This window comes from Notamacropus eugenii, chromosome 5 (assembly GCF_028372415.1).
Source record: "Notamacropus eugenii isolate mMacEug1 chromosome 5, mMacEug1.pri_v2, whole genome shotgun sequence".
Lineage (NCBI taxonomy): Eukaryota > Metazoa > Chordata > Mammalia > Diprotodontia > Macropodidae > Notamacropus > Notamacropus eugenii.
In genome coordinates, this window is record NC_092876.1 from 44916593 (window position 1) to 44944418 (window position 27826).

The 27826-nt window shown below is 44.1% G+C and overlaps 1 protein-coding gene across 1 annotated transcript in view; it reads right to left on the minus strand.

Annotated features, from left to right (window-relative positions):
* PLEKHG5 (pleckstrin homology and RhoGEF domain containing G5) overlaps positions 1 to 22191 on the minus strand; it is a 110293-nt gene extending 88102 nt beyond the window's left edge. Inside the window, exon 1 of the mRNA XM_072608719.1 lies at positions 21324 to 22191. Coding sequence (XP_072464820.1) covers positions 21324 to 21390 — 67 coding nt within the window. The 5' untranslated portion in view covers positions 21391 to 22191. The remainder of the gene's footprint in view (positions 1 to 21323) is intronic.
* Positions 22192 to 27826: the final 5635 nt, after the last annotated feature.

Sequence of the window (27826 nt, forward strand, 5' to 3'; positions counted from 1 at the left end):
GTTCAAATCCTAATTCTGATTAGTTAGTGACATAGAACCAGTCACCAAATTCTCTTTGGACCTCAGTTTTTCTCATCGGTAAAATGAAGGGAAGGGGCTGGGTTCCATGGCCTCTGGGTTTGTGATGCCATGAGAGATAGGGAATGATCCAGATCTCCGGAAAATACGCCCCGGGCTCTGGCTCTGGGAAGACATCTCACTTTGCCTGACTCTTCTACATCTTTTCCCATTGTGCTGATTATCTATGATTACTATGGGAGATTATCTCTGACAAGATGAAGTGAAGATCCAGAGCAGGGATTCCCCATCTTTGAGGAAGGGGAAGCTGAGGTGGGATGGGGGAAGAGGAATGATGCCCCTTGCACACACACACACACACACACACACACACACACAACTTCTACTTCCTGATCTCCCTATAAGAATCTGTGCCTCCCATCTCCTCACCTCTGCCTCTCAGAACCTCCTTTTTCAACTCAATTCAATAAACATTATGAAGGGCCTACTATGTGTCAGGCACCAAGCTCAAGTTCAGTTCAGGTGCCACCCAAAAAAAAAAAATCATTCCCCAAGCACATATTAAATATCTCCTGAGCACTGAGCATACAAAGAAAGATGGAACATTCTCTGTTTTCAGGGAGTTTATATTCAACTTCAGGGAAATAAAATGTAGACAGAGAAATAAATATATAGTAATATATAATATGTATTAATATAATATGATATAATAAAATAATCAATATAAGTAAATAGATAATATAGATCATATATTACGTATCAATATAATAATATAATATGATACAGTAACATAACATTATATATAATCAGTAAAGATATAATCAGAAATGAATACAAGTCATGGGGACAGGAGCATTAACAATAAAGGGAACTGAGAACTGTTTCTCTGTTGTTGTTATTTCTCTGTTATCTGCTTCCTGTCTTCTCTCGGTCTGTATCTACTTGTGCCTTACATATATACACATAATCTTCCCCGTAATGGGAAGGTTTCTCATTTTTGTTTTTATCATTACCAGTACCTAGCACAGTATCTGGCACATTAACACATGCTTGGTTTTGAATAGAAGTTGTGCTGGAGCTAAGCCCTGAAGAGACTGAGGGTTTCTACCAGACAGTGGTGAGGAAGGCATGAGGAACAGCCGGTGCAAAGACAAAGAGATGGGAGAGGAGTGTTCTGTTCAAAGAACAGCATGTAATACTAATAATAGCTAATATTTATATAACATTGATTTAAATTTTGCAAAAAAAAATACACATATTATTTGATCCTCACAAGGACCCTGGGAAGTAGGTGCTGTTATTACCCCCTTTTTACAGATGAGGAAACTGAGGCAAACAGCGGTTAAGTGACTTGTCCACGGTTTCACAGCTGGTAAAAGTCAGAGTTAAGATTGAATTCAAGTCTATTCTTTTAAAAAATTTTAAAATTTAAAAATTTTAAATTATTATTATTTTTTCTTTAACATTTATGTAACTCTTACTCTATGCTAGGGACTGTGTTAAACAGTTTGCAGTTATTTTCTCTTTTGATCCTTACAACAACCTTGTGAGGTAAGTGCTGTTACATTTCCCATTTTACAGATGAGGGAACTGAGGCAAACAGGAGTGACATGACTTGCCCAAGGTCACAGAGTTAGTGTCTGAGGCTGGATTTGAACTCAGATCTTACTGACTCCAAGCCCAGCACTCTTGTCGATTAAGCCATCTAGCTGCTGTAAATAGAACATCTCCCTTACCTGGGTCCCAACCTGTTTTCCCCTCCTCTAAGATGTGGGATCCCTGCTCTGCTTCTTCAAGCCATCTTTCCAGAGCCGGGACAGTAACTGTGGGTTATACCTAAGCCAGCCTCAGAAGGATAGAGGGAAGAAAGGTCCCTTGAAAGCTGTTTCTGACTAGAGCGAGCCAAAGCTCCCCATTGTCTCCCAGGCCCACCAGACTGCCCTCCTGCCTCCAAGACAGAAAAGACGCTTGCTCTCAGATATCATGGCGCTGTGTCCTTTGGGCTTCTTCCATGGACCTGCAGGAGACCTCGACTGTCCTGCCTCAAAGACTCCAGAGGTTTTCAGCTACACGATGATGCTCGGCTCACTTCCCAGGGCAGCCCCATTCTCTGGCTGGCCTGTTTCATCTGCATTCTATCCCCCTGGCTCAAAGCCTCAGACGTATTATTACAGATTTGTCTGCATTCAACCACATTTTCCATAACCTGGATTGGCTGTTGCAGAGGCCCCAAACTTCCTTGATCCTTCTCAGATTGGTGGGGGAGGATGGAGGTCTCATTGGTGCTTCTCCTTCTCCTTTCCAATCGCCCCCTCCCTGGACTGGGGGCCCAGGCTGGTCCCACAGAAAAGCCAACCTGTCAGAGCAGGAAGCATGGGTGAGAATTAAGGCCGGTGTATCAAGGACCAGGCCAGGCCAGTGACAGTCTCAGCATCTTCATTCCATTGGGCATCATAAGAGACATTCCAAAGAGACTTGGGTCAGTGCTATTACAGCAGGAATGCTGGCTGGCTAAGCTAGAAGTCTTACATTCTGTGCACCAGTGGAGGCTAATTATACATTTCCTTCCCTGAGGGTCATTACCCCAACAAGGCCATTTTCCTTGGAAGGAGCTTTTCTCCTATTTTTCAGTAACAGCCTGCTTGTTGTTTTTTGAAAAAGAAGAAATAAATAGCTCAGCCTTTGTCTAGCCCTTGTCCCTCCTCTGCAAGGTGAAGGAATAGAAAGGAGGCAAGTGGGTGTTATTTTACCTGAGTTGGGGATGAACTACCCTGGAAAAGTCAATCCTAAGCATACCATTCTCCCTCTGACCCTGGAAGGGCTGAGTCACCCAGCCATAAAACTGTAAAATTGGGAGGGACCTAGGCCAGCCCAAACCAGGATCCTGACTCTAACATGCCTGACACACAGTCAGATAGCTTCTTCTTAAAGACCTCCAAGGAGGGGAGCCCTCTTGGGAGGCAGCTGCCCTATTTTGGGATAGTGCTTATTGTTAGACATCATCCCGCAATCTCCCTCTTTGAAATTTGGGCCCTTTGGGGGTGCTCAGAGGTTAATGCGATACTCCAGGAGGGCTCTGACCAGGGTGGAGGACCAGGGACCCTCGCCTCCTTATTCAGCGTCTCCTGGGACTGACCAAGATCTCACTGGCATTTTTTTTTCATTGCTTTTCACACTTAATGACCAAGACTGATCCTACAGTCCACCATGACCCAGGGCTCTATTTGGGCATTCCCATGGCCTCAGAAAAACATCCAAGACACTCAGAGGGCAGATCAGATGGTCATGTGGCTTCTTTTCCATGAAGCCCACCCAGATCTTCACTGTTCTACCCCTGCTGGCTGAAAGTGACCCCATTTTCTCTACTACTAGATTATAAACCCCTTGAGGGCAGGGACTTAGAGTTTTCCATTTTTTCTAATGGGGGATGGAGGGAACTAGACAATAAGCACCCCATCCTTAAAGCATGCCCAAGATTTGGGGAAGCTACTCCCAGAAATGGTGTAAGAGATGAGCCCTGACCCCTGTATCAGAACACTTGGAGGTATCTTTTGACTGTTTCCTGTGGGTTCATTGGATAGTTACAGAAAGCCTTTTAATATGTGGCTGAGATAAAAGGAGGTTAGCTAAATAAGAAGTTTGAGAGGAGGATCTCAACTCTCTTCCCTGGGAACGAGTAAAGCAAAAATTGGTAAGGGCTTCTGGGTAAAGACGTTTTGGGTCTTCTCTCCTAGAGTGTGTGTGTGAATATAGGCTGCTGTTTCTTTCATTTCTTTGTGGTTATTCTTTCTTAATCAAAGAGGAGTGAGTATGACAGATGGAACAGACCAAGTTAGGCTCTTGTAAGGTTCAGAAGGTCACAAGAATCCTCAAGCCATCTCCTCACCAACCCAAACCAGTAGCAACAGTAGCCAAATCCAGTAAGGAGCCGGTCCTAAGGAGTGAACTGCTCAGTTCAGCCCATCAGAGGAGACATTATATCCAAAAAGCAAGGCCATGACGTGTCCATCTGCCATACAACACTCAAAAGTCAACTTGATGGGGGCTCTACAAAGGCAGAAAAGGACTCCCAAGGTCAAAAAGTATCCTGCCCCAAGATGAGAGGAGGGAAATATTTGGTAGCAAAATATTTTAAATTTGAATCTACTGTCCTCAATGACTAAATGTTTATAGGGAAGAATGATCCCCAGTTTAGGAATTTTTAAAAAAATTTCCATCCTTGCTATACTTCTTCAGTAAATATCCTTTTGTCCAAGTTAATTTATCTTAATTGGTTAATTGATATCAGGAAGCTATTAGCTGGTTTATTTATATTGGGGGGACACACCAGATGGGGGCTCATGAACAATTAATTGTACAGTCTGTTCTGCTACAATGCTTGTTTTGAAAATGCAGATTTGTTCCAACTCAACTGATATATTAGGGAACAATTTGAGTCTCACAAGAATTTCCAGTTTATTTATTCAAGATTTCTTCAAGAGAAATAGTGAATAGGAAACTGAGTCACTTCACAATTATCACAAGTTAAAAACCCTTACAGCATCTACTTCCATAAGCAAACACATTTTGAATCTTTTTTAAGGTAAAGTGTCTTGTATCAATCGTCTATCTTCTGGTGTAGCAGGAGTTGGGGGCAGAGGAGGGTGGGTCCAAAACCCACCCCCCTCACATAACCTCATACCATAGCCTCTAGCCCTAAGGTCAGGGATTTCAGCCTGCCTAAATAATTCAAGGCTTTTCCATTTCTGGCACGAGACTGGTAGACTGAGCAGCTATCTGAGGTCAGGGATGCTTACTACCACCCTTGATTATAATATTAATATATTTCTTAGCCATTTAACCTGTATAGAATGTTGTAGCCTGAAGCACTGGAGGATGAAATGATCTGTCCAGGGTCACAGCTGGTAGGTGTCAGCAAAACCTGAATTCAAGTCTTCCTGACTCCAAGGCCTGCCTTCTCTCCATTGCCAGATAACACTTAATGATTATTCAATTAAACTGCTAAATAGAACCCACTGAGCCACAACCTGCTCCGATTCAGTAAAAGTTACTTAAGCTCTAGTCCAGAAGAAGATAGGAGAAAATACACCTTCTTTGCTAAGGTGGAGGCCTATGGGTGAGAAATATTATATATGTTCTCAACTATGATGCATGGATGAATTAGTTTTGTAGACTTGTTTCTTTTTTCTAAGGGTTGTTTCAGCATAGAGGGATGGAAGAGGGATATATTTGGAAATAATATGATGTGGAAATAAAAGAAATCAATCATTACTTTGAGAACTCCTTCGATTTCAGTTAAATGAAGAGGATGAAGCAGATGATCTTTAAAGTTCCTAACAGTTTTTCCCTCTTGTTCTGATTCTTCTTTCACAACATGACTAATGTGGAAATATGCTTAATACAATTGTACATGTACAGCCTATATCAGATTGTGCGCCATCTTGGAGAGGGGGGAGTGGGAAAATATGGAACTCAAAATCTTATTAAAATGAATGTTGAAAGCTAAAAATTAATTAATTAAAAAATAAATGTCAGTCCAAAGACCAAAAAAAAAGCTCCTAACAGATCTAATATTCTGATTATTTTCCTTGGGGTGAGAAACCAGACTTTAAGGGAAGCATATCTCACTATCCCCAAAGAGGAATGTCTCTTAGGAACAGCCTTAAAGTGATTCCTAGCTCATGTCTCCCTCTCTGTCTCAGTTTCACAAGATTTGATCTCTTTGCCAGGACTAGAGTTGGGATAGGCTATGCAGGTGCCTGAGAAGTTGTTTTTAAACTTGTGAGGACCACATGTGGAACCTGGGAAATATTGTTATGTTTTCAATTAAAACCCCTATTGTATATTTTAAAAGATGGACATACCCTCAAATCAATTTCACATTCATTTCCTCATCCTGGTTCTGATTCATATATTTAGATATATTTTTAAAAATTTGTAAGGTCACACAGTGTGAGGGATATAATTTGGGTTATTTTAAAATTATATAACTTTGAAATAGACGCCTACTTTGATTTTATAATGGTGCACTGGATAGAGCAACAGTCATAGTCAGGAGGACCTGAGTTCAAATGTGGTCTCAGACACTTATTGTGTGACCCTGGGCAAATCTCTTCACCCTGTCTTCTCATTTGTAAAATGAGCTGGAAAAGGAAATGGCAAACCACTCTAGTATCTTTGCCAAGAAAACCCCAAATGGAGTCATGGAGAGTTGAGCACAACACATACTCTTCTTATCTCTCTAAAGTACTGTGTCTTATCCAGTCTGTATCTTCCTCTAATCTATCATAGTTACACATCTTCAGTCATTAATAAATGTTTTTAGAAAGAAGACAGGGAAGAATCATTTGCTTTGTGATGTTAGGTGACAATCAGCATTGGCTAATGGAAAGAGCATGGCTCTTGTAAGAAAGGTGTGAGTTGGAGATGAATTGTCAATCTGCATTGGTGGTACTTTAAGGAAATGGGAAACTAAGGTTGTGGAACACTGGATATAATGTTAATTGGTGGATGTGGTCAATAGTTTGGCTGAACTGATTTTTTTTTTCCTTTTAATAAATGAGAATGGTGACAATGGACCAATGAACCTGGACTGCTCTGGGTAGGACATCTTACTCAGACAGTTAACAGCTCACATTTGTATAACAGTTTCTTTTTCTGTTTTATTATTTGTTGCAAGGGAGAAAGAAAGATATTAGAAAGTAAGCTGACCTTGATTGCATTCTGAGGGTTTGCTACAGAAGAGAGGGCAGAAAGGAGAAATACAGGGTCTGGCTAGACCAGGTAGAGCAGAGAGGCTAGTTTCTGCTCAGTGGCTGGAGCAGTGAAACACTTCTTCCCTAGTCTGGGGGCTCTGAACTTACCTGTTTACATCCATAAAATGGTAACCTAGAAAACCTCTAAGGTTCCTCTGAGATGTAAATTGATGATACTCTGACTTCTAAGGTCTCTCCCTAGCGGGAAATCCATAAGCCCATGACTGGGAATGGGAATGGGGGGACAGGCTTTCCCTAAAGAGCTGAGGGAATATATAAGATCATAGATTTGGGGATGAAAAGATCTTAGCCCTCAACTAGTCCAGCTCCATTATTTTACAGATGAGGAAACTAAAGCCAGAGAGGACGAGTGATTTGTCCAGGATAACACAGCTAAATGTCAGAGGTAGGATTTGAACTCAGAACTTGCTAAGTACACATCTAAAGCAGTATCCACCATGTCTGGTTGCTGCTGCTGTCCGAGACAGCTATTGCCAGTGATGTAAAAGAGACCACAACAAAACTTCCTTCCAAAAAGGAAATGTGACATAAGGACAGTTGTTTAGAGTGTAAACAGGACACCTGCTAAGCACAGAAAGAGGAAGGGAAGGACTGTCGAAGGACAGAGTGTACCCAAAAGAAGTCAAGATCTGGTTTCATCAATTTTAGCACAAGATGGCTGGCCCTGGCTCCAGCTCTGTGCGTTAGCAAGTAAGACAGCCAGTGCTGGCTAGCTCCAGAGGCTCTGTATGATGACTAAGAAGGATGAGAAGGGCCCTGGAGAGGGCATCCTACCCAATTTCCCCTCCCCTAACCTGGCATTCCCCCCCCCTCCACTTTTTTCCTTTCTCCAACTGGCACATTGGCTAATCACAGAAAGCTCGTATTTATATAGGGGAACCCTGTGAGATAAAGTTCCAGGCAGGACAGACAGTCCAAGGAGGGGAGGTACAATCTCAGCCTGACCAAGGCTGAAAAGAAGCCTTTGCCCCCTCCCCAACCCCACCCCCAAGCCTTGTACCTCCCTCTCCTTCCCCACACAACTACAATAGGGTTAACAAAGCCCTTTCCTCAAAGCAATCCCATGAAGTAAGCTGTCAGTACTGTTAATCACAATGTATGAAAGTGGAAAGTGAAATAAATAGGGCAGGCATCATTATCTCCAATTTTGCATATGGGGAAACTGAGCCTGAATGAAATTAATCCTTTCACCTTGGAGTCACATAATATCAAAGGTCCAAGCTCTATCCACTACCCACTGTCTGGCTGTTCTACACAGTGCAAATGGGGAAACTGGAGTTAAGTAGGGCAAAGATCACTATTTGTATTTTACAGAATTGCATCAAGGGTGGGAGAAGGGAGGGGAATGAACTAGGAAAGGCCTCCTGCAGAAGGGAGGGCATCTTGGAGCATGGCCGACAGGTGCCCACTCAATGAAGCCATATCCTCTCCCCTAAGGGAAGCCCATTGGACTGAATCCGGGCTGACTCTGTACTCCCACCCTCCAGGAATGGTTTCCCCTGTTGTCCCCTAAGGGGACACCCCCACCCCCACCCCCAGCCTAACAGAACTCTAGCCTCCGGTGAGAAGTCATCTGGTACCACTCTGAATGGCTCTCCCCTTTGCTGGCAAACCCCCTAGGGCCCACAGCAAAGAGCCAGCTGTGGCTGGGGTGGGGGTGGGAGGCAGGCAGGCGTTGGCAGGAGCTGTCTGTTTCCAGTAGGGCCCTGCCAGCTGCCAGGGCCTTGCGTGACAAGCCTTCCTGCAGGAGCAGACTGGGCCTCCTAAGAGCTCCCAGGTTCAGCCCAGACAACAATTCCCCTCTGGTATGAATAAAGTCCCTTGAGCCAAAAACAAAAGCCTTGACTTACATAATAGCCTAAAGGGTCCAGACTCTGGTACCCTCAACATCCCCTTTCCCTGGTGGGATCCAGTATCAAGAAAACATTCCAAACATTGACCCAGGTACAAAGAAACAGAATGAAATCCAAGGATCTGTGCTCTGTTTCTGGTTCTGTCATTCACTAGCTGGGTAACCTTTGGAAAGTTTTTAACGTCCCAGTCCCAATTTACTTCTCTGTAAAATAATAGCTAGCTAGCATGTCTATAGAAAGGCTTATAGGGCAATTTACATATATTACCTCATTTGTTTTTCACAACAACCCTGGAAGCTAGGTGTTATTATCACCTCTATTTTACAAAGGAAGAAACTGAGGCTGTTTTCATGACTTGCCCAGGGTTACATAGCTATTAAGTGTCGGAGGGTGGATTTGAACTGCAGGTACAGTATTCAGTTGAACACCAATGGGAGACAGACTAGATAATCAGTAATCAAACATGTCTTTTTTTCTGTGAAAAGAACCTAAAAGCCTTTCAAAACTTGGCCCCTTCCTCCTCTTCCAGTCTTCTTAACACTTTACTCCTCTCCACACACTCTGACCCAGCCACACTGGCTCGCTTGCATACAACTCCATCTTTAAACTCCATACTTTTGGCCAGGCTGTGCCCCATGCCTAGAATGCTCTACCTCCTCCCCTCCAGTCCTGGCTCCCTTGACATCCTTCAAGGCTCAGTTCAAGCTCACCTGCAGGAGACCTTCTGGTCCATGCCACACCCCGCCCCCAACTGCTAGAAATATTTCCTCTCACAACCTCAAATCAAATGAAAAATTGATAAATGAGCAGTTTTTAAGCACTTAGTATGTGCTGAGTGCCACGTCGAGTCCTGGAAGTACAAATACAAAATAATGACTATTCCTTACCCCAAAGAGTTCATATTCTAGTAGAGGAAGGCAACTGACTATATGCAAGTTATATGGAAAGGTCCTGTGGTTCTTAGGGGACTTACAATGACAAGCAGATGGAAATGCATCTCCATTAACAAAACCATATCTACTTCTGATGTGGAACCATTTGATGGTGCCAAGGACTTCAGTGTTGAAATCTGTTTTTTGCTGGGTTGTTTCCCTGGAAGAAGGCCGAGGAGGCAAGGTTGAGAGCAGGGTATGTGGTCTTGTGGGCACTGCTCTTCCTGGGACTCTTGGGGTAACCTCACACCCAGAAAATTGGCAAACATAACAAAAGATGGAAATAGTCAATGCTGGCAGGGTTGAGAAAAGACAGTCATATTAATACACTATTGATAGAGCCTGGGAATTGATCTGACCAGCCAGTAGACTGGTTAACAGACTATCGGTTAGTCTCATCCACATGCCCTTCTCTCTTCTTCTCTCCCCCTCTCTCTTTCTCTCTCTCCTTCTCTCTCTCTCTCTCTCCATTTCTCTGTGTGTGCGTATGTGTGTGCATCCACACACATATATATTTATATACATTATATGTATATACACACATATATATATTGTCAACCTGAAAATATTATCAGTATAGTATGTACCTAATTATTTACATGTATTCTCCTTCATTAAAAAATAGATTTGGAGCTCCTTGAGGACAAGGGCAATTTTTTCTTGCCTTTGTATGCCTAGTGTTTAACATGGTGTCTGGCACCTAGTAGGTGCTTACTAAATTCTTAATGATTTGATTTGATGTTTATCATATATAGATGTGATCTCCCTGATTCAATTATAATCTCCTTGAGGGCAGGCACTACTTTCTGCCTTTCTTTGTATCCTCAGCCCTCATCACAGTTCCTGGAGCATAGTAGGTGCTAAAAATTGTTTGTTGTCTTAACTTCACTAGTTGTTAGAAAATTCTTTATTTGCAGTCAAAATGGGCCTCTCTGATTCCAGGTTGTTCCTTCTTCTGCCCTCTGTGCCTGAACAGAACAAGTTCAATTCCTTTTATGTACTGGAAGGCAGCTGTTAATGAGTCATGTCACCTCTGTGGGGCCATCTGCAGATCAAGGGGGTCAGGCCTGATGACCTCTCCCATCCCTTGCAGCTCCAAATGTATGATCCCTTTTCCAGATTGAACATTCTCTGTGGTTTTGACAGACCCCCTTGGTTTCTGGTCCCCTCAGCCTGCTTGTCCTCCTTTCTATCTAGTTTATAGGCTAAAGATAAACAAACTGAAGAACCTGACTTGCATCGGCTCCCCCCAACATTTGCGGGTGCCTGTCTGGGCCAGTTGAATCTCAACTAAAGGTACTTTTTGGGTGGCAGGGTTGTGAGCTGGAGGGTTATTTTTTTGTTTCCCACCATATTTTCAAAATGCTAACCTCCAGACACATCTGCCTGGAGGCCAGCCATCTTGCCCCAGAGTTGTCTGCAAGTCCCTAAATTAGGAAGAAGCCTGTGGAAAAATGGGACCCAGCCACCTGAATGGGATCCAACCTGATCATTCATCAACATCTCTGCTGATTCCCCTCCTAAGTACATGCCTGGAATAGTTTCATCTTCCTGGTCTATTCTTGGTTAGTCCAAAAGGTGGTTGGGCTGGAAGACAGGATCCCACCCATGACCCCACCCATGACTTCACTCATGACCCCCATGCTGTCCCAGTTCCACTAGTCTCTGGCAGTTTCCAATTTCCTCTTTGGTTCATCTTCAAGACTCTAGCTACTTCCTTCACTTCAGGAAGATACCCTTTCCCCCAACTGATCTACCTACAAGTGCTGAAATTCATCTGGACTGAGGACCTTCTGTGGTCAAGAGATACAAGCCAGGTCCTCTTTCCCTCCTTCTCAAGGACAGGGATTCACATAGATGCTGAGAGCAGAGGAATCCTAACACAGGAAAGCCTGAGCCCACAAGGATGAACGCAAAGTCAGGTCTCGGAGTTTCATGCTGGACAAAGCTCGGCTTACATTCAGTAGCCTATGTGGACGAGGTTCCAGCTCAGACCAAGAACTAAGAGAGAACCTTACCATCATCTGGCCGAGGCAGGTCACAAACTGAGGCCTAGGGGAGTAAAATGACTTGCCCAAAGTAGTAAACATCACATAGGAGTTGAAGGCAATATCAGGCAGCCTTCCTAGACCTGAGTGCCTTCTAGTCCTCATTGAAATAATTTTCACTGACTTTTTATATATTTTGTATTGATTTTTCTATACGCATGTTGCCTCTCCCCCTTAGAACAAAAACTTGAGAGCAGGGATTGCTTCTTTTCTCATTTGTTTCTGTCCTCAGACTCTAGTCCAGTGCCTAGCACATAGTAGGTGCTCATCAAATGAACAAATGAACTTCAAAAAAGGCAGAGAGACCACATGTATAAGGGATCAAGGGAAAAGGATTTTGGCTGAGGCTGGAGTGAAGAAGGTGACAGCTGACATAATAGAGCCTACCTCCACTCTAGGTGGATGCTGCCAGCTTCAGCCCCTTTCCAACAAACCACAGGGTTGGCGGCTGGAGCCAGAAGGGCCTCTCCGGCTGCGGCTCCCTCCGGCCTCCCCCTCACCCCAAGCCCAGGCCAGCTTTCCCCTAAATGGTTGCATGTGTTTGCATGTGGTCACCACAGCAGCTGGAGAGGAAGGAGGCGATTCTGCTAGGTAGGCAAAATTAGTCCTTTGGAGTTAGAAAGAAAATTCATTAGGTTTGGCACTTTTTTTTAACCTTCTTATTTAAAAAAAAATCCATAATTCTACTATATTTATAGATACACACATAGGTGAACATGTTATTTTTGTTTCATAGACATGTGTATATGCATACATACATACATACATGCACACAACACATATTTCCTTTTCTTACCTCCTCAAGTTTGCATAGGCTGTCCCTTCTATCTGAAAAGATTTTCCTTCTTTTCTCCAGTCTTTGGAATCCTTAGCTCCCTTTGAGGCTTAGATCAAGAGGCATCCCCTAGCCTAGGCCTTCCTTAATCACCCTTTTGATAGTATGATACCTCCTCCATTACCGTATATACATTTTAATTGCCTCATCTGTGTATTTATTGGTCTTCCCCTCCCCATCCCTTAGAATGTAAGGACAGGGAAGGAAACATACTAAATACCTACTATGTGTCAGACACGACTAAGCACTTTACAATATTAACTTGGTTGATGCTTCCAATAACCCTGGGAGGTAGGTTCTATTGCCATCTTTTACTTGAGGAAACTGAGGAAGACAGTAAATGTTTGAGGCTAGATTTGAACTCAGGTCTACTGGACTCCATGCCCAGCAAGCTAACCACTGAACCACCTAGCTAGAAATGCAGGGATAGTTCCTTGACTGTCTTTATCTCCTCAGAGGTTAATACAGTAGTTGGCACGTAGTAGGCACCTAATACATGTTTGTTAAGTTGAAACCAATATCAATTAAAATGCTCTGTAACCAAGCCTCACTGAATGGAAGTTGATAATCTGCTCCTGCCTGGAACTGACATGAAGTTGGGGAGATACTTTTTTCCCTAAAATGTCCCTGCTCTTAGTGGTAATTTCCTATAGTCAAAAGGTTTGTAAGCTTAATACCAGAACAATTAAATTATAGATTGTTGGTAGGGGAACATCCAAGGTCAAGTCTAAAATTAAGCTATTAGGCTTAAGACTTTAGACCAACAACAGTAAGTTAGGGTACTCTAATTCTTAGTAATAGTGGGGACGCAATTAGGTCAAGGGCTTATGAAATTAGCATACATAGTTATTATATGTGTCTCAGTTGGATAACGTTAAAAAAAACTCATTTGTGGTCTATATTGTAAATGCTTTAAAAGAAATATCACCTGACCAAAGGTTGGAATTGTTTTATGTGACATGAACTGTGTTAAAAATGAAAAAAATATATACTCTGTAACCTTCGAAGCAGATGGTGAGTTTCCTGCTCCAGAGGCATCACCTGGGGCAGATCCCCCTCACCCACTCCCAGTCGGCTGGTGGCTCTGGCCAGTACAGGGCAGATCTTGAATGCCAAGCCATCCTTCCAGAATCATCTTCTCCTTTCAAACTCAGTCGAGGAAACACCTCCTCTATGAAGCCTTCCTTGATTCCCTCATGCCTCAACCAAACTACTAGGATTTTATTTGCACTTCATTCCCTGTGAACCTTCAAAATCGTGTGTCTAAATTCACATCCACCCCCACCCCTTCTCATCTCCCTTTTGCGTCATTTTCCCAATTAAAATACAAGCTTCTTGAGGACAAGGACTGTCTTTCTTTTTCTTGTTTATATTTTTCCAGCATTTAGCATGGTGCCTGGCATCTACTAAGTACTTAACAAATGCTTTCCTCCTTTCTTCTCTCAATTTTCCCACTGCACTGGCACCTTGCATATAGTAGATGCTTCATAAATATTTGTTAAGAGAGACAGTAAAGACAGAGAATAGAGAGCTGGCTCTGGACAGGTCACTTCCCTTTAAGGGTCTCAAGTCACCCCCAAAGCCCACCTGGAGGCCAAGCTCTAATCTTCATGCAGCAGAATTTTCCCAAAAGGGAAATACCTTCTACCAATGAAAATGGTCTAGTCCAAAAACTAAAGATGTTTGCACTGAGGCTTCATCTATGAAGTTCTTTATTTACAGCCTTCATCCTCATTCAGTAAGGAGGTATTTCTCCCAAAGAACACAGCTGACCATGTCACTCTCCTGCTTAACAGACTACAATGACTCCCTATTGTTTCTAGGACCAAATACAAACTAACCTCTGTCTGGCGCTGAAAGTCCTTTACAACCTGGTTCCAGCGATCTATCCAGCCTTATTATGTACATCACTCCCTCTTCATTCCCTCAATACCCTGGTCCCCACCCCAGCATCTCCTCTCCTGTCTCTGCATGGGAATACTCTCAGGTCTGCATATGAGAGTTCATATAGACTAGTCAGTCATATAGGCAATAAGCATTTCAAGCTATCTAAGCACCAGAAAGACCAGAGTTCAAGTCCATCCCTGTACTCCCCACATCATGTCCAGAGCAAGCCACTTAACAACTCAACGTCCCCTGACAACATTCTAAATCTCTTTAAGCTTTAGAGAAGGTGCTGATCTGCTTTAGCAGAAGGTCCTCTCTGTCTCAGATTTGAACTCAAGAACTTCCTGAACCAAGGTTCAGCACTCCATTCAGTGCACCACCTATCTGGGACAGACCCATCAAGACCCTCCCAAAGCTCCCCATGATCCCTCCCACTGGAAGCCTCATTGGAAGATGTAGATGGTTCCTCTCCCTTCTGCTTTTTTTATTTTAAACCACCAGGAAGGTAAATGGTGTGATAGACAGAGCAATAAGCCTAGAGTCAAAAAGACCTGGGTTCAAATCCAGCCTCAGACACTTACTAGCGGTGTGACCCTGGGAAAGTCACATCACTGCTGTCTGCCTCAGTTTCTCCACTTGTAAAATGGTGAAAATAATAGCACACAGAGTGCTGGATCTGGAGTCAGGAAGTCCTGAGGTCAAATCCAGCCTCAAGAATTTACTAGCTGTGTAAACCTGGGAAAGTCACATCACTGCTGTCTGCCTCAGTTTCAGCACCTAATCTCCCAAAGTTATTGTGAGGCTAAATGAGATGGGAGAAGTAAAGAGCTAAATAATTATTAGTTGTTATTATGATCTGTCCCTAGCTCTGACCAGAGGAATTAAGGAAAAGGTGGGCACTGACCCACTTCTCTGTTTGGGAAGATGGACTCCTTCCTCACCGGCCTCACTTCTCCCCAACTCCTGTATTTCCAGGTTCCTTTGGTGACTCAATACAAACTCTTCCTCTCCAGTCAAAGGAGCTGAGGTTCAACTCCCGGAATAAGATAATAGTGCCCAGGGAAGTCGTTGGAGGTTATTGCCCCAGGCCTAGACCAGGTTCCCTTCTTCTCCATGCCAGGCCCTCTCTCCCGTGCATTCCCAGCGATCCTGAGAGGTTGGCGAGCTGATCTCCAGCCATGGAGGAAGGAGGAGGTGGTTTCCCCATAGTCAGACAGGCAGGAACGCAGACGCCGTCTACTCCAGTTTATTCCAGCAGCCTCGTGGTGCTAGCTATTTCACAGGGCTGGGGAAGGAGGAAAAGATGGAAACCCATCCCCAGGATTGCCACAGGCCTGTGGCCACGGGGGCTGAGCCACATTCCAAGGCCCCCTCCATTCCCACTGAGTTATTCAATGAGGATTCCATTGAATTCATGGTCGGAGCCCTTTCCAGGTGGGGCCCAGTACTGCCCCTGTCCTGGAGTACGCAGCTTTAGGCCCAGCTGCACCCCAAGTGAGTTCTCTCACTGGCACAGGGTGGAGTCACTGAGGGGGATGGGAAAATGAGACATACTCCCTCCCTCCAGGTGCTCACAAACTAGCAAGTCTAGCTCCTGGTGATGCCCAGAGAAACCTAGAAACTCTCATTAGGGAGCCAGTGTAGACAAATGACTAGAAAAGTACTGAGGTTGGAGTCAGAAAACATGGGTTCAGATCCTGCCTTTGACCCTTGCTACTGTGTGACTCTACCAGACTAGGCCTCTGCTTCCCCACCTGTAAAATGAGGACCAGATGGTCTCTGAGGTCCTTCCGGAGCTACATCTATGACCTTATGACTTCAAGGTCACATCTTCCAAGGGGCCACTTTGGATCGGTTTTGTTTTTACTTATCTGGGCACAGATTGCTGCCTCCCTGAAGAATGGGAACTCACTGAGGGCAGGGACTGCTTCCCTGTGATCTCAGCAGCCCCTAGAACTTCATCCCTCTGAGACATTTGATAAATGCTTCTTGGGTTGCACTTAACTCTGGGCTGGCTTGGGCTAGGTGGACCTCAGAGGCTAGGGCTGGTCTGGTCATTTTTTGTGTTCCTAGCACTTAGCACAGTCCCCAGAACATAGTAGGTGCTTCATAAATGCTTGCTGACTAGAAAGAGTGCTGAACTTGGAGTCAGGAAAGCCTCGGTTCAAATCTTACTTCTGATATTTGCTAGCTGTGTGACCAAGGGGAAGGAGGGAAGAAAAGAAGAAAGGGAGGGATGGAGTGAGGGAAGAAGGAAGGAAGGAAGGAAGGAAGGAAGGAAGGAAGGAAGGAAGGAAGGAAGGAGAGAAGGAGAAAAGGAAGGGAATTGTCCACTATGTGTCAGGCAGTCTGCTAAGCACTTTACAAACATTATCTCACTTGATCTTCACATCCCTGGAAAATAGGTGTGATTATTATCGCCATTCCACAGGAAACTGAGGCAGACAAGTCAAATGATTTGCTCAGGGTCCTGCAGGGAGTAGTGAGTGTCTGAGGCCGCATTTGAGCTCTGTTATTTCTGATTCTACACCCAGTGCTCTATCCACTGAACTACTCAGCGGTCACTCAATTTCCTCATCTGTAAAATTAGGAGATTGGACTAGATGACTCCTGAAATCCCTTTCATCTTTAAATCTATGGGGAACCCAGAGAGAGAGACAGACAGAGAGACAGAGACAGACACAGAGAGCAACAGACAGAGACAGAGAGACAGACACAGAGACACAGAGACAGACAGACAGACAGATAGAGACAGAGAGACAGAAAGACGGGGAGGGGGGAAGAGTGTGTGTGTGTGAATTCTCTTGGGTCTCCTTCCCCCAAGGTCTCCAGTTCCTCTAATACTTGACCCGAATGGGAAGTCTATGCATTCCTCCTCTACCTCACTCTCAGCTCCTAGAGCAGCAATCATCACCTCAGACCTCAGCTGTCCTAAAGCTCAACTCCTGGAAACCACTTAGGAGACTCATGGATAGATAATTAGGATATATCAGACTTGATCGGTCTTGGCGCAGTGAGTCACCTGCCAGTTGGGGACAAAACCAGGGTGTCTTCCCTTGGACAGAGCCACCTGAGCCTGCTTGTCAAAGGTAGGTGTCAGATTGCAGGGGTCTCCCTGCAATTAGTGGTCTCCAAATTGGGCCACATCCATATGTTGAAGGTTATATAACTAGCTAGTCAGAGAGTAGGGAAATGGGTAGTATCTCACTCCCTCATTCCAATGCCTCTCTTGACTGCCCACACTCCCAACTTCCTTCTGAGCAGGTATGGTCCTCTCAGAGCAAGTGTAACCTAACCATTATGCCTCAGGCACCCACAGTAGTAAATGTAACAGGTGCCATGGGGAAAATGTTTGCATCATCCCCCAAGACAACCACCTCCTGCTCCACCCAAATCACCTGATGGGTTCAGGTTCTCTGATCCTAGGTAATGGCCAGTGAATACAAGTTAGACCCTCTCTTTCATTTTGGGTGGGTCTCCAGTATCACAGACCTCAACATGATCTTTCCCTTCCAAATCCAACCATCCTCCTGACTTCCTGATTTCCATCCAGGGCACTGCCATCTTTCCAGCTTCCAGGCTCATAACCTCATCAACGTTTTTGAAACCTCACTCTTCATCATCCCACTTATGCATTCAGTTGCTAAATCTTGTCATTTCTCCCTTCCAAACATCTTTCACATCTGACCCCTCTCTACTCACTCAACATTACCTCTCCCCTATCTCCTAATTGATTCTAACTGATCTAACTTCCTAATTGATCTCCTTGACTCAAGTCTCCCCAACTCCAATCCATTATCCACTCAACTGACAAAAGTACAGGTCAAACTGTGTCACACCAGCCACGCTAGTGGCTCCCAGTTAACTCTAGGACCAAATATCATTTCTTCTTTATCTGGTCCCTTTTATTTTCATTTTAGGTGTTTTATAATCTCTGTAGTTATTAGTACAGTAGCAAATTATATAATTAATAAATATGCACAGATTGGTCATGCATGCCAAATTTTTTCTACTGCCAGGGTTCATGATCAATAATTTGACAGTAGGACATAGGTCAGGATCAGAGGGAATCACTTGGCCAGACTGTCTGAATTCAGGAGCAGTGGCAGTCACCAGACACCCAGGCATTCTATGTCTAATTCAAGGCCCAAGTTCCACACCACAGAATCATACAATGAACCTCAGAGGTCATCCAAATCAATCCTTTGAACCTATAAGGAGGTTCTTTGGATGGATCACTGGGTTCACTGAGGCAGCTAGGTGGCAGCTAGCTGAGATAGCACCGGGCCTTGAGTCAAGAAGACCTAAGGTCAAATCCACCTCAGATACTTGTTAGCTGTGTGACTCTGGGAAAGTCATTTAACCCTGCTTGCCTCAGTTTCCCAATCTATAAAATGAAAGGGTTGGCCTAGAAGACAGGAGTTCTTAACCTTTATGCCAAAGACCTCTTCTCTGAAATAAAATAAAATAATAGTGTTATAAAGTCAACTAATTCTGTTGGAAGACATTTATCAAAATCCTTTTTTTTTTCTTTAAAAAATATCCATGAATCCAGTTAAGATGAGATCATCTCCAGGTCCTTTTTAGCACTAAAATCTTACAGCTCTAAAGGTAGACAAAGCAGTCTCTAGTAGATGACCTTGAAGGTCCCTTCTAGTTCTGAGTCAATGAACCAGTGAAACTGTGAACCAAAGGGCCTTGGACCATGGTCCTTCAGGACCTAGACAGGATGATTCAGGAGCCAGTATCAGGTTCCATGAGCTTCTCAGTGTCAGTATCTTTCCCAGGCAACACCGACATGGCTCCCTACCACCAACCCCCATCGCCACCACCACAGCAGCAAAACTGCATGACACAAGGAAAAAACCCTACCACCTGACCAGCATCAACTGCACTAGCAGCTGGCAAGGCCCCATCCAGGGAGGCCTCCTGCTTCCTCCTTGTTCCACTCATCAGGGGTTTCAGTTGAACATTTAGGGAAGTTTTCTTTCTTTTTTTTTTAAAGTCAGGTCAAAGAAAGTCCAAGTCAATCTCAGAGATGCCAAGAACAGGATGTGTCACTGAGGTAGGACACCAGAGAATGGAGCCCTACTAGTTTGGGGGCTATCTTAGGAAGCCTCTGACCCTCGAGGCGAGATAGGACCCTGGTCAGGCATCTTAAGAGAAAGCATAATCTCATGTGATGACACCAAGACACAGATCATGAGAATTTGAAAAGCCTGGTCGTAGGGTTGGCGTTATGCATAGTCAAAGAAGGGAGCTGCTGACTACATTATGTTATATGAGAAGTCATCAGTAAGAAACACTTAGGTTACCTGGTAAAGAGGGCATTGATTATACATGACTCTGAATATATTCATATCATCAACGTCAATCTTTTTTGGAGAGTAGCTGGCTCTTAGCTGCGTAACCCTGGACAAATCATTTAACCCCTCTTTGACTCAGTTTTCTCATCTATAAAATGGGGATCATAACAGCCTCTCTACCTCGAAGGGTTGTTGTGAGCATGAAATGAGATAATAGTTATAACAAGCACTTAGCACAGTGCCTAGTACATAGTAGGTATATTTATTCCCTTCCCCTTGCCTTGACTAGATTTGGGGCCTGGATAGGACACAGGAAAGAAGAAACGCAATGGAAAGAAAGGAGATGGGAGGAAAAGGTCTGGGAAAGTCTGGCATACTGGCCAAAGGAGACCTGAGTAAGGGATGGTGGGAGAGACCCAATGAATTCTCTGCACAGTAGGTAGGCACTAAGTGGTTATACATGAGAGTGGGGGTAACAGGGGATGGAGGCATCTGGGAGCTGAGATAAACTTGCTCCCTTGGTCATTGTAGCCTCAGGCCAGCCCTAACTGGATGAAAGGCATGTTCCCAGGACAGCTCTGATCTGGATGCATTTGGAAGTATCAAAGATCACTCTATTTTCAGACTGTCTCTTCACATTAGATCTTAGTGTGTGTGTGTGTGTGTGTGTGTGTGTGTGTGTGTGTGTGTGTGTGTGTGTGTGTGTGTGTGTGTGTGTGCCAGTAACGGAGTGGCCCAGGGCAAATCAACCTCTGGAGTTTCCATGTGGGTCACTGATTTAGTAGCCATCCTCTTCTTTCCCCTCCTCTCCGCATAAAGTGCTACAAGGCATATTTTTATTTTAAAAAGTGAATGAAAATGAATTCTGGCCATCTTTTGAGAATTACATGGTGGTGATCTGGCCAATACATGGTGTTTTGTTTTGTTTTGTTGCGTAATATCTAATTTCTGTTATGGGTAAAGGGGGTCCCTGGAAATGAAAGCAAAGTAAAATATAACTAAGGCATCAGCAAAATATTGGTTTATTGTTGGGGGGGCTTTAATGTGTTCTATGATATCTCACATTCCCCCACCTCGCCCCCAACACACACACACACACACACACACACACACACACACACACACACTGAACTAACAAGGGTGTAGGAGACAGTTTAAGCATCCCTGCTGGAGTGTCCAGAAGTAGTTCTGAGTCAGCTTTGCAGCTAGAATGTTCTCCCAAGGACAAGCTGTCACTGCCACACTGTGATGCACCAAAATTGTCCCGGAGAAGTCACTGCAGTCACTGACCTTGGAGGCATCTGGGAGCTTTTCCCAAGAGGTATCTCGCCTTTGGCCCAGGAAGTAACTGTCCTGTAACTGCATCCTCCTTCCCAGAACAGGGCATTCATTATCCCTGCTCTTGAAGTCAGTCCTGACTGGTCTGCCCTAGCTCTGCTTTCAGCCTTTGTACCCTCACCACATCACCCTACCGATTAATCTCACTGCAGAGAAGTGCTTCCAGCCCATCAAAGTAATTTGATTACTCTTGGATCAGCTGATCCAGAACAGTCAGATTCAGTCGCAGTCTCCAAAAACTCCCTTTCTACAGAGCCCTACCTCCTATTTCAGGGATGGATGGGGTGGGGGGAGGGGGGCGGGAAAGGAATAAGGTAAAAATATACTCACTGGTACCCAAGCGTAGGCTGAGCCAGCTGCGTGGTGGAGATCCATATTTTGTCAGAACTGAACTCATGCTCCTGTATTGGTTTGGAGGGGAAGCTCGCTAGCCAGGGGTGACCCTAGTTTGAGGGTGCCAACCAGCCGATCCTGCTTGTTAAAAGCCCTCCACTCAGAATGGCATCAGGACTGCACTGCTCCCCGATATTCTGGACTTGTCTGACCACAGGCACCTGGGACCAGTCTAGCCCAGCTTTGCCAGGTTGCAGTCTGGATGCTGATGCAGGTCTCCTCTCCGATTCAGCCCTAGTCTTGATTTCTTCAGCTGGTCTGTCTTTGTGCCAAAAGGATATGAAGCTTTCAGCTCCTGCTAGGTTGTTTCTTCTTAGGACCCCCTTGGGTGCCGTATATTTTAAGGTATGGTTCTTGCAGACACTGCTTCAGGCATGTCCATTTCCAAGCACCGATGCCGTGAAGCTCACTTTCCACACCGCTGGCTGACTCAATCTGACAAACATCGACCAAACCCTTACTAAATGCCAGGCACCCAGAAACCGAGGCTATGAAAACTCCTTTTCTCTACAGTTTCAGGAGACAGCCCCAAGCCCCTCCTCTGCCAGCCAGCCACTGTCCTCAGCTAGGAGGAAGTCCTTCAGTGTTGGTAGCTTCCCAGACCCGCCTGATACCTCCTTGGTCCCTGCTTGGGAGAAATGTTCGCAGCCCGCAGGAGCTGATTTTCCAGCCCTTTATAAAAACCCAGACCACAGCGTTCTGAGCATCACAGCAGCGTCAGGGCGGGTTGCCGTGGGAACGCCTGGGCACATCACTGTCTCCCTAGCTCCCTTCCCCATTTCCAGATCTGCTTATTCAATTCACCAGAATTTTCGGAATGGACCCCCTTCCCTTTGAGACAACCAAGTTTGCCTTCTTTCTGGCGTCTCTCTCCCCGCCTCCTCCTCCCTACCCCAATCCACTCTCAGTCCCTCCTTTTTTTTCCTAGCAAAGTCTTGGAAATATGTTTAACTTAGCAGGGTCTGTCTGTTCTTCACATGAATTTTTTTTTCCCTAGCTGCACAGATGGCCCCCATATTTATCTTAGCCACTGTTCAGGCTCGAATTGTCAGCCAACTCTTTTCTCTGCTGCCAGGCCCAACCATATGGGGAGAATTAAGACTGGATTAGCTAAAGCTTTAACTCTTTAAAAGGGAGGGTTGTAGGCACAGATTCTGTCTGTTTTCAAATGAGTCAGGATTTTAAAAAAAACAAAAAGAGCTTTTGAGGGTGAAATCTGCATACGTGCTATGAAGAGGGACAGGGCATGGGTAACTCATGGAGTTTCCTTAAGGTCTGTTAGAAAATTAACATAAAAGTCATCCATGAACTTCAAAGAGCTATGACAACATAGAGCGGGTAGGGACCCCAAGAGTCATCTTCTCCAGCCCTTTCATTTTTATGGAGGAGGAAACTGAGGCAGCCCACATTTAGAGCTAGAAAGGACCTTAGGTTCATCCAATCCAACACCTTCACTTTACAGAGGAAGAAACTGAGGAAGAAACAGAAAACTAATAGGATCACGGGACAGGATGAGCTGGACAGGACCATAAAATAGATTTAGAACTGAAGACAACTTAGTCATGCGTTCCAAGCCCCCTCACTTCCCTGATTACTGAAGCCAATAAAGAATTCTTAGGATTCCAGACTTAGACCTGGATGAGTATTTGAATGACCATAAGATCCTCAGTTCAGAACTGGAAGAGACCTCTCAGAGGTCATTAGGTCAGTATTGTCATTTTACCAAGGAGGAATCTGAGGCCCAGAGCAGTTATGTGGATTGCCCAGGGTCACATAGGAAACCAGCTCTTCCTGGGTCCAAATCTAGTGCCCTCCCTATCCACTATACTGCACTGCCATTCTCTTTACATTCCATGTATGGTTATGAGATAGGACCCTGGATCTCAAGCGTCTTCTCTTGGCCCCCAAATTTGATTCATCTCCTTTAAGAATTGAGTACTCATATCTTTTTCAGCTGGAATGGGTTATCAATGATGATCATCAAGTCTACTTCCTTGAAGGGAGTGGTAGGGGAGGGCTTTTAAAATGACAGATTTCCTGAATTCTAAAAAGTTTAGAGTGCACACTTCCCTGAAAGTAGAGGAACAAATTTTGGCATTGCAGAGTAGATAACAGCCCTAACCTCTCTGCTGACCTCCTGTCTTATATCTCCAATGGCCCAAGAGATATCTCAAACTGGCTGTCCAGTAGATGCCTTAAACTCAACATGTCCAAAACAGAACTCATTATCATTCCCCCAAAGTCTTTCCTATTATCATAGAGGGACCTTCCAGTCACTGAGATATCATTCTCAAGTCTTCACGCTCTCACCAGCCTCTCATCCAAGCTGTTGCCAAGGTCTATCAAGTGTACCTTGGTAACCTCTTTCTCTTAGATGCCTCCTTCTCTCCTTGGACTTGGCCACCACCCTGGTGCAGGCACTCGTCAGACCTATGCCTGGACCACATAGGTTCATCTGCCTCAAGTCTCTTCTCACTCGCCTCCAGCTTCCATTCAGTTCCCCAAGCGATTTTCTGAACGTGTGGGTCTGACCATGTTAACCCCTAGTTAATAAACTCCAGTGACTCCCTATTGCCTCCAGGAACAAATATAAAATCCTTCACCTGGCATTCAAAGACCATCTTAATTTAGCACTCTTTTATCTTTCCAGCCTTCTTAACTCCTGATTTCCCAACCATGTACTCTTCAATCAAGTGATACTGGCCTTCTGGCTGTTCCAAAAACAAGATACTCCATCTCCTGGCTCTGGGCATGTTCTCTGGCTGGCCCCCACCCCTGAAATGTCCTTTCTCCTCACCTCCACCTACTGGCTTCCTTTAAGTCCTAACTAAAACCCCACCTTTTCCCTCTTAATTATTTCCCATTTATCCTGTACACAGCTTGATTGTACATGTTTGCTTGTTTCTCTCATTAGGCTGGAAGCTTCTTGAGGGCTGGGGCTGTCCTTTGCTTGTTTTTATCCCCAGCACTTAGCATGGTGCCTGGTATATAAGGTGCTCAATAATATTTATCAATGACAAAAATGTTTATTGACTGACCTTCCAGCTCTCAACATAGGTTCCTAGGATCTCCAAGCCCACCTCACTTTTCACTGTCACCACTTCCCAAAGCAGCCCATTTCTCTTGGATGGGTTAAATTGTAAGGAAACATCTTACCTTAGGCCAAAATCTACCTCTGCAATTTCCACTCATTGCTTCTTTTTATTCCATCTTTTGGAGTCAAACAGATGTCTACTGTCCCTCTTCCATATGTCAGCTCTTTCAGATACTCACAGACAGCTGTCATGTCTTCTCTGTACAAACCACCCTCGTCAATCCCTCCAAAAATCTTCACGTGGCATTTTTTTTAAAGACCCTTTATCCTCCCAGTAGCCATTCTTTGACTACTCTAGCTGACAAAAGACCTTCCAAAGTCATGATGACCACAGCACCAGACAGAACTTGAAGGTATGATACAAGAGCAGGCAGGACAAAACGCTCATCGTTCCCTTGTTCTGAGGACTTTGCCTCTTTCAAGGCCACCCAAGACCTTACTAATTTTTTTGACATACATCATTGTGCAAAGTCTGCTAAAAAACAATACTAAATAAAACAACCCAACCCATCTTTTCCAATCTTCAACATGCAGATCCCAATTCTGTCCATTAGAAAGTACTGTGCTAAGCCTTACTGTGTGAGGAACACACAGAAAGTCTCTCCCCCACCAGTAGCTTACAAATCTAAATGAGGAGATAACCTGTACAGAAATGGCCATGGTACATTACTCCAAGAAGCTGATTTCAATCACCAAGGTCTAAAGCATTTCAAACTTTATTTCATCCATTTCCTTATTTCTCACCCATTTCCTCTACCAGTTCTGCTTCTGACACTTCAGAATTTGTCACCATGACAAGTTCCTTCAGCTCCCATGGCCTCCTTCTCTACTGTTTTGTCATCCTGTAACATCACCTCATTCCTGTGGCCTCTTTCTCCTATTAGCAACTTACTACCTGAACTGCCATTTGGGAAAGGAGTTCAGACCAACTGTCTTTCCTTCTCTTTTCATCTTTTCAGCTCCCTTTGGTGTGTTGTCTTCTCCATTAAAATGTAAGCTCCTTGAGGGTAGGGTCTTTCTTATTGCCTGTATTTGTGCCTCCTGTGCCCAGGCACTTTGTAAGTACTTTATAAATACATCCTGCCTTAACTCTTTTTCACCTTCCCTCCAACTAGTCATCACAAGGGGTACATCTTCAGTTCCCAGAATTTCTTAAGGTCTGATGGGAAGGTAAAGCCCGTTTTTCCTAGTACACAGGAAAAGCTTTTGACCTATCCAGAAAATGCATTTTTCTTTAAAGAAGCAGATGGATCCATTGACATCATTTAGAGTAGCAACTAGAACACTAAATTGGATGGTTAGAACAAATCTTGTAAAATGCAGATCAAAGTCAACAAGGCAACAAGCATTTATTGAGAGGCTACTGTGTGACAAGCACAATGCTAACAAATACAAAGGCACAAGAAAGTCCTCGCTCTCAAGGAACTCACAATCTACTAGAGGAGACAACATGCAATATCTATAAACCAGATGCATATAGGATAAATTCAGGATAATCAACAGAGGGAAGACACTAACATGAAGGTAGACTGGGAAAGGATTGAGGAAGGTGAGGTTTTCAACAGAAGTTGAAGAAAGTCAGGAGACAGAGGCAAGGAGAGACAGCATTCTAGGCATGGGGGACAGTGAAAATGCCCAGAGTTGGGAGATGGTTTCTTATTCCAGAAAAATCAGAGGCCAGAGTCACTGGACTGCAAAATATATGGAAGTATGAGAAAACTGGAAAGGTAGGAAAGGATTAGGTTATAAAGGACTTTAAAAGACAAACAAGGATTCTATTTTTGATCCTAAAGGCAACAGAGAGTCACTGGAGTTGACTGAATAGGGGTGGGGGTGAAGTATGTGTTGGACATGGAAAATCAATTTGATGACTGGATGGAGGATAGATTGATATGGGCCGATTTGTGGCAACCCCCCCCCCCCCCACCTCCAAGCAGGCTACTGCAATAATCCAGGCATGAGGTGAGGAGGGCCTGCCCCAGGATGGAAATACAGGAGGTATATACGATAAATGTTTTGAAGGTAGAATGAACAGGCCTTGGGAAAATTGGTTATAGGAAGATCTTTTCCTTCCCCTTTATTAACATATGGATATTAACATGGAGACGGCATCCTTAGTTCAAGTATACTCAATTTATTTCTGATCCTGGTAATCAATTACAGAAATACAGAACATTAACATCACCTTTTTCATCCCTTGACACATTATTAAGTTCAAAAGACCACAATGACTCCCTGGGAGATCACAGTCACCCTAGGACTTCAATGCTTTCATTAGTGCCAATAAGCATGTTCTTGAACCTCCTTGGGAAATTCCAATCTAGTCTCCAGTTAGTTAAGGAGCCATGAGAGCCGGTGACAAATACTTAAGTGATCACCGACGCCCAGCTCCCTCTAGCGGCCTAATGTAACTTGATTTTCATAGGTGGCATTCTCCAAGGTTCAGGCTTGAAAATAAAAAATTAGGCTACAGGAAAGCTAAAAGTATTTAAGTGCGAGAGTGTATCCATGTAACAATTACTCTAATTCTTCAGGCCCCCTGCTCATCAGGATCACTGGGTGCTAACTGCTAGGATACAGACACGAAGAGATTTGCAAGAGTTTGTTTTAAAAAAAAGACTACCTGGTCATTTTATAAAACTTCTCATTAAGATGTCATGATTCTAAAAATATGATCAAGTGAAAATGAAAATGGAATAACAACACTTGGTCTAAAGATCTCTCCAAGAACTGGGTATGCTTGGAAAGTGACAGAATTCTTTTGCTTACACGATCATGTCAGTTCTTAAGTGTCCACAAACTAATGACTTTCCTAATACATCCAAATAAGTGCTTTCCCTCAAGGTCTGACAGTAGGAGGCCATGTATATACTCTAAATTGCATGGCCACTACTCCAAACATGTTAGGAAGTTCTTTTCATATTACCTTCCAAGTTGGTGTATAAGCATAAAAATGAACAAGGAAAAAAAAGTTATTTTATTAAATTTGAATTCAAATACCTTTAGGCCATAACTGAAAAATCAAACCCATTCTTTTGAGGGGAATTTACAAAATGGTTTGAGCAATGACATCCATGTGAACTAACATCCAGCATCTCAAGGGACAACCCTCACGTCTTGGAGGCTATCTGGTCCAACTCCCTCATCTTTGACTAGCAAACTGTGACTCAGAAAGGGGAAGTGATTGGCCCAAAGGTCCCACAAACAGTCACACCCAACTTCAAACCCAGGTGTCCTGACTCAAAATCTGGATTGTTTCCACTCTTGGTCCAGACCTATGATTTGATCAGTGTAGGGAACTCTCTACTAGCCTCAGATGCCTGGGGTACAGAGGGGTTAAGAGACT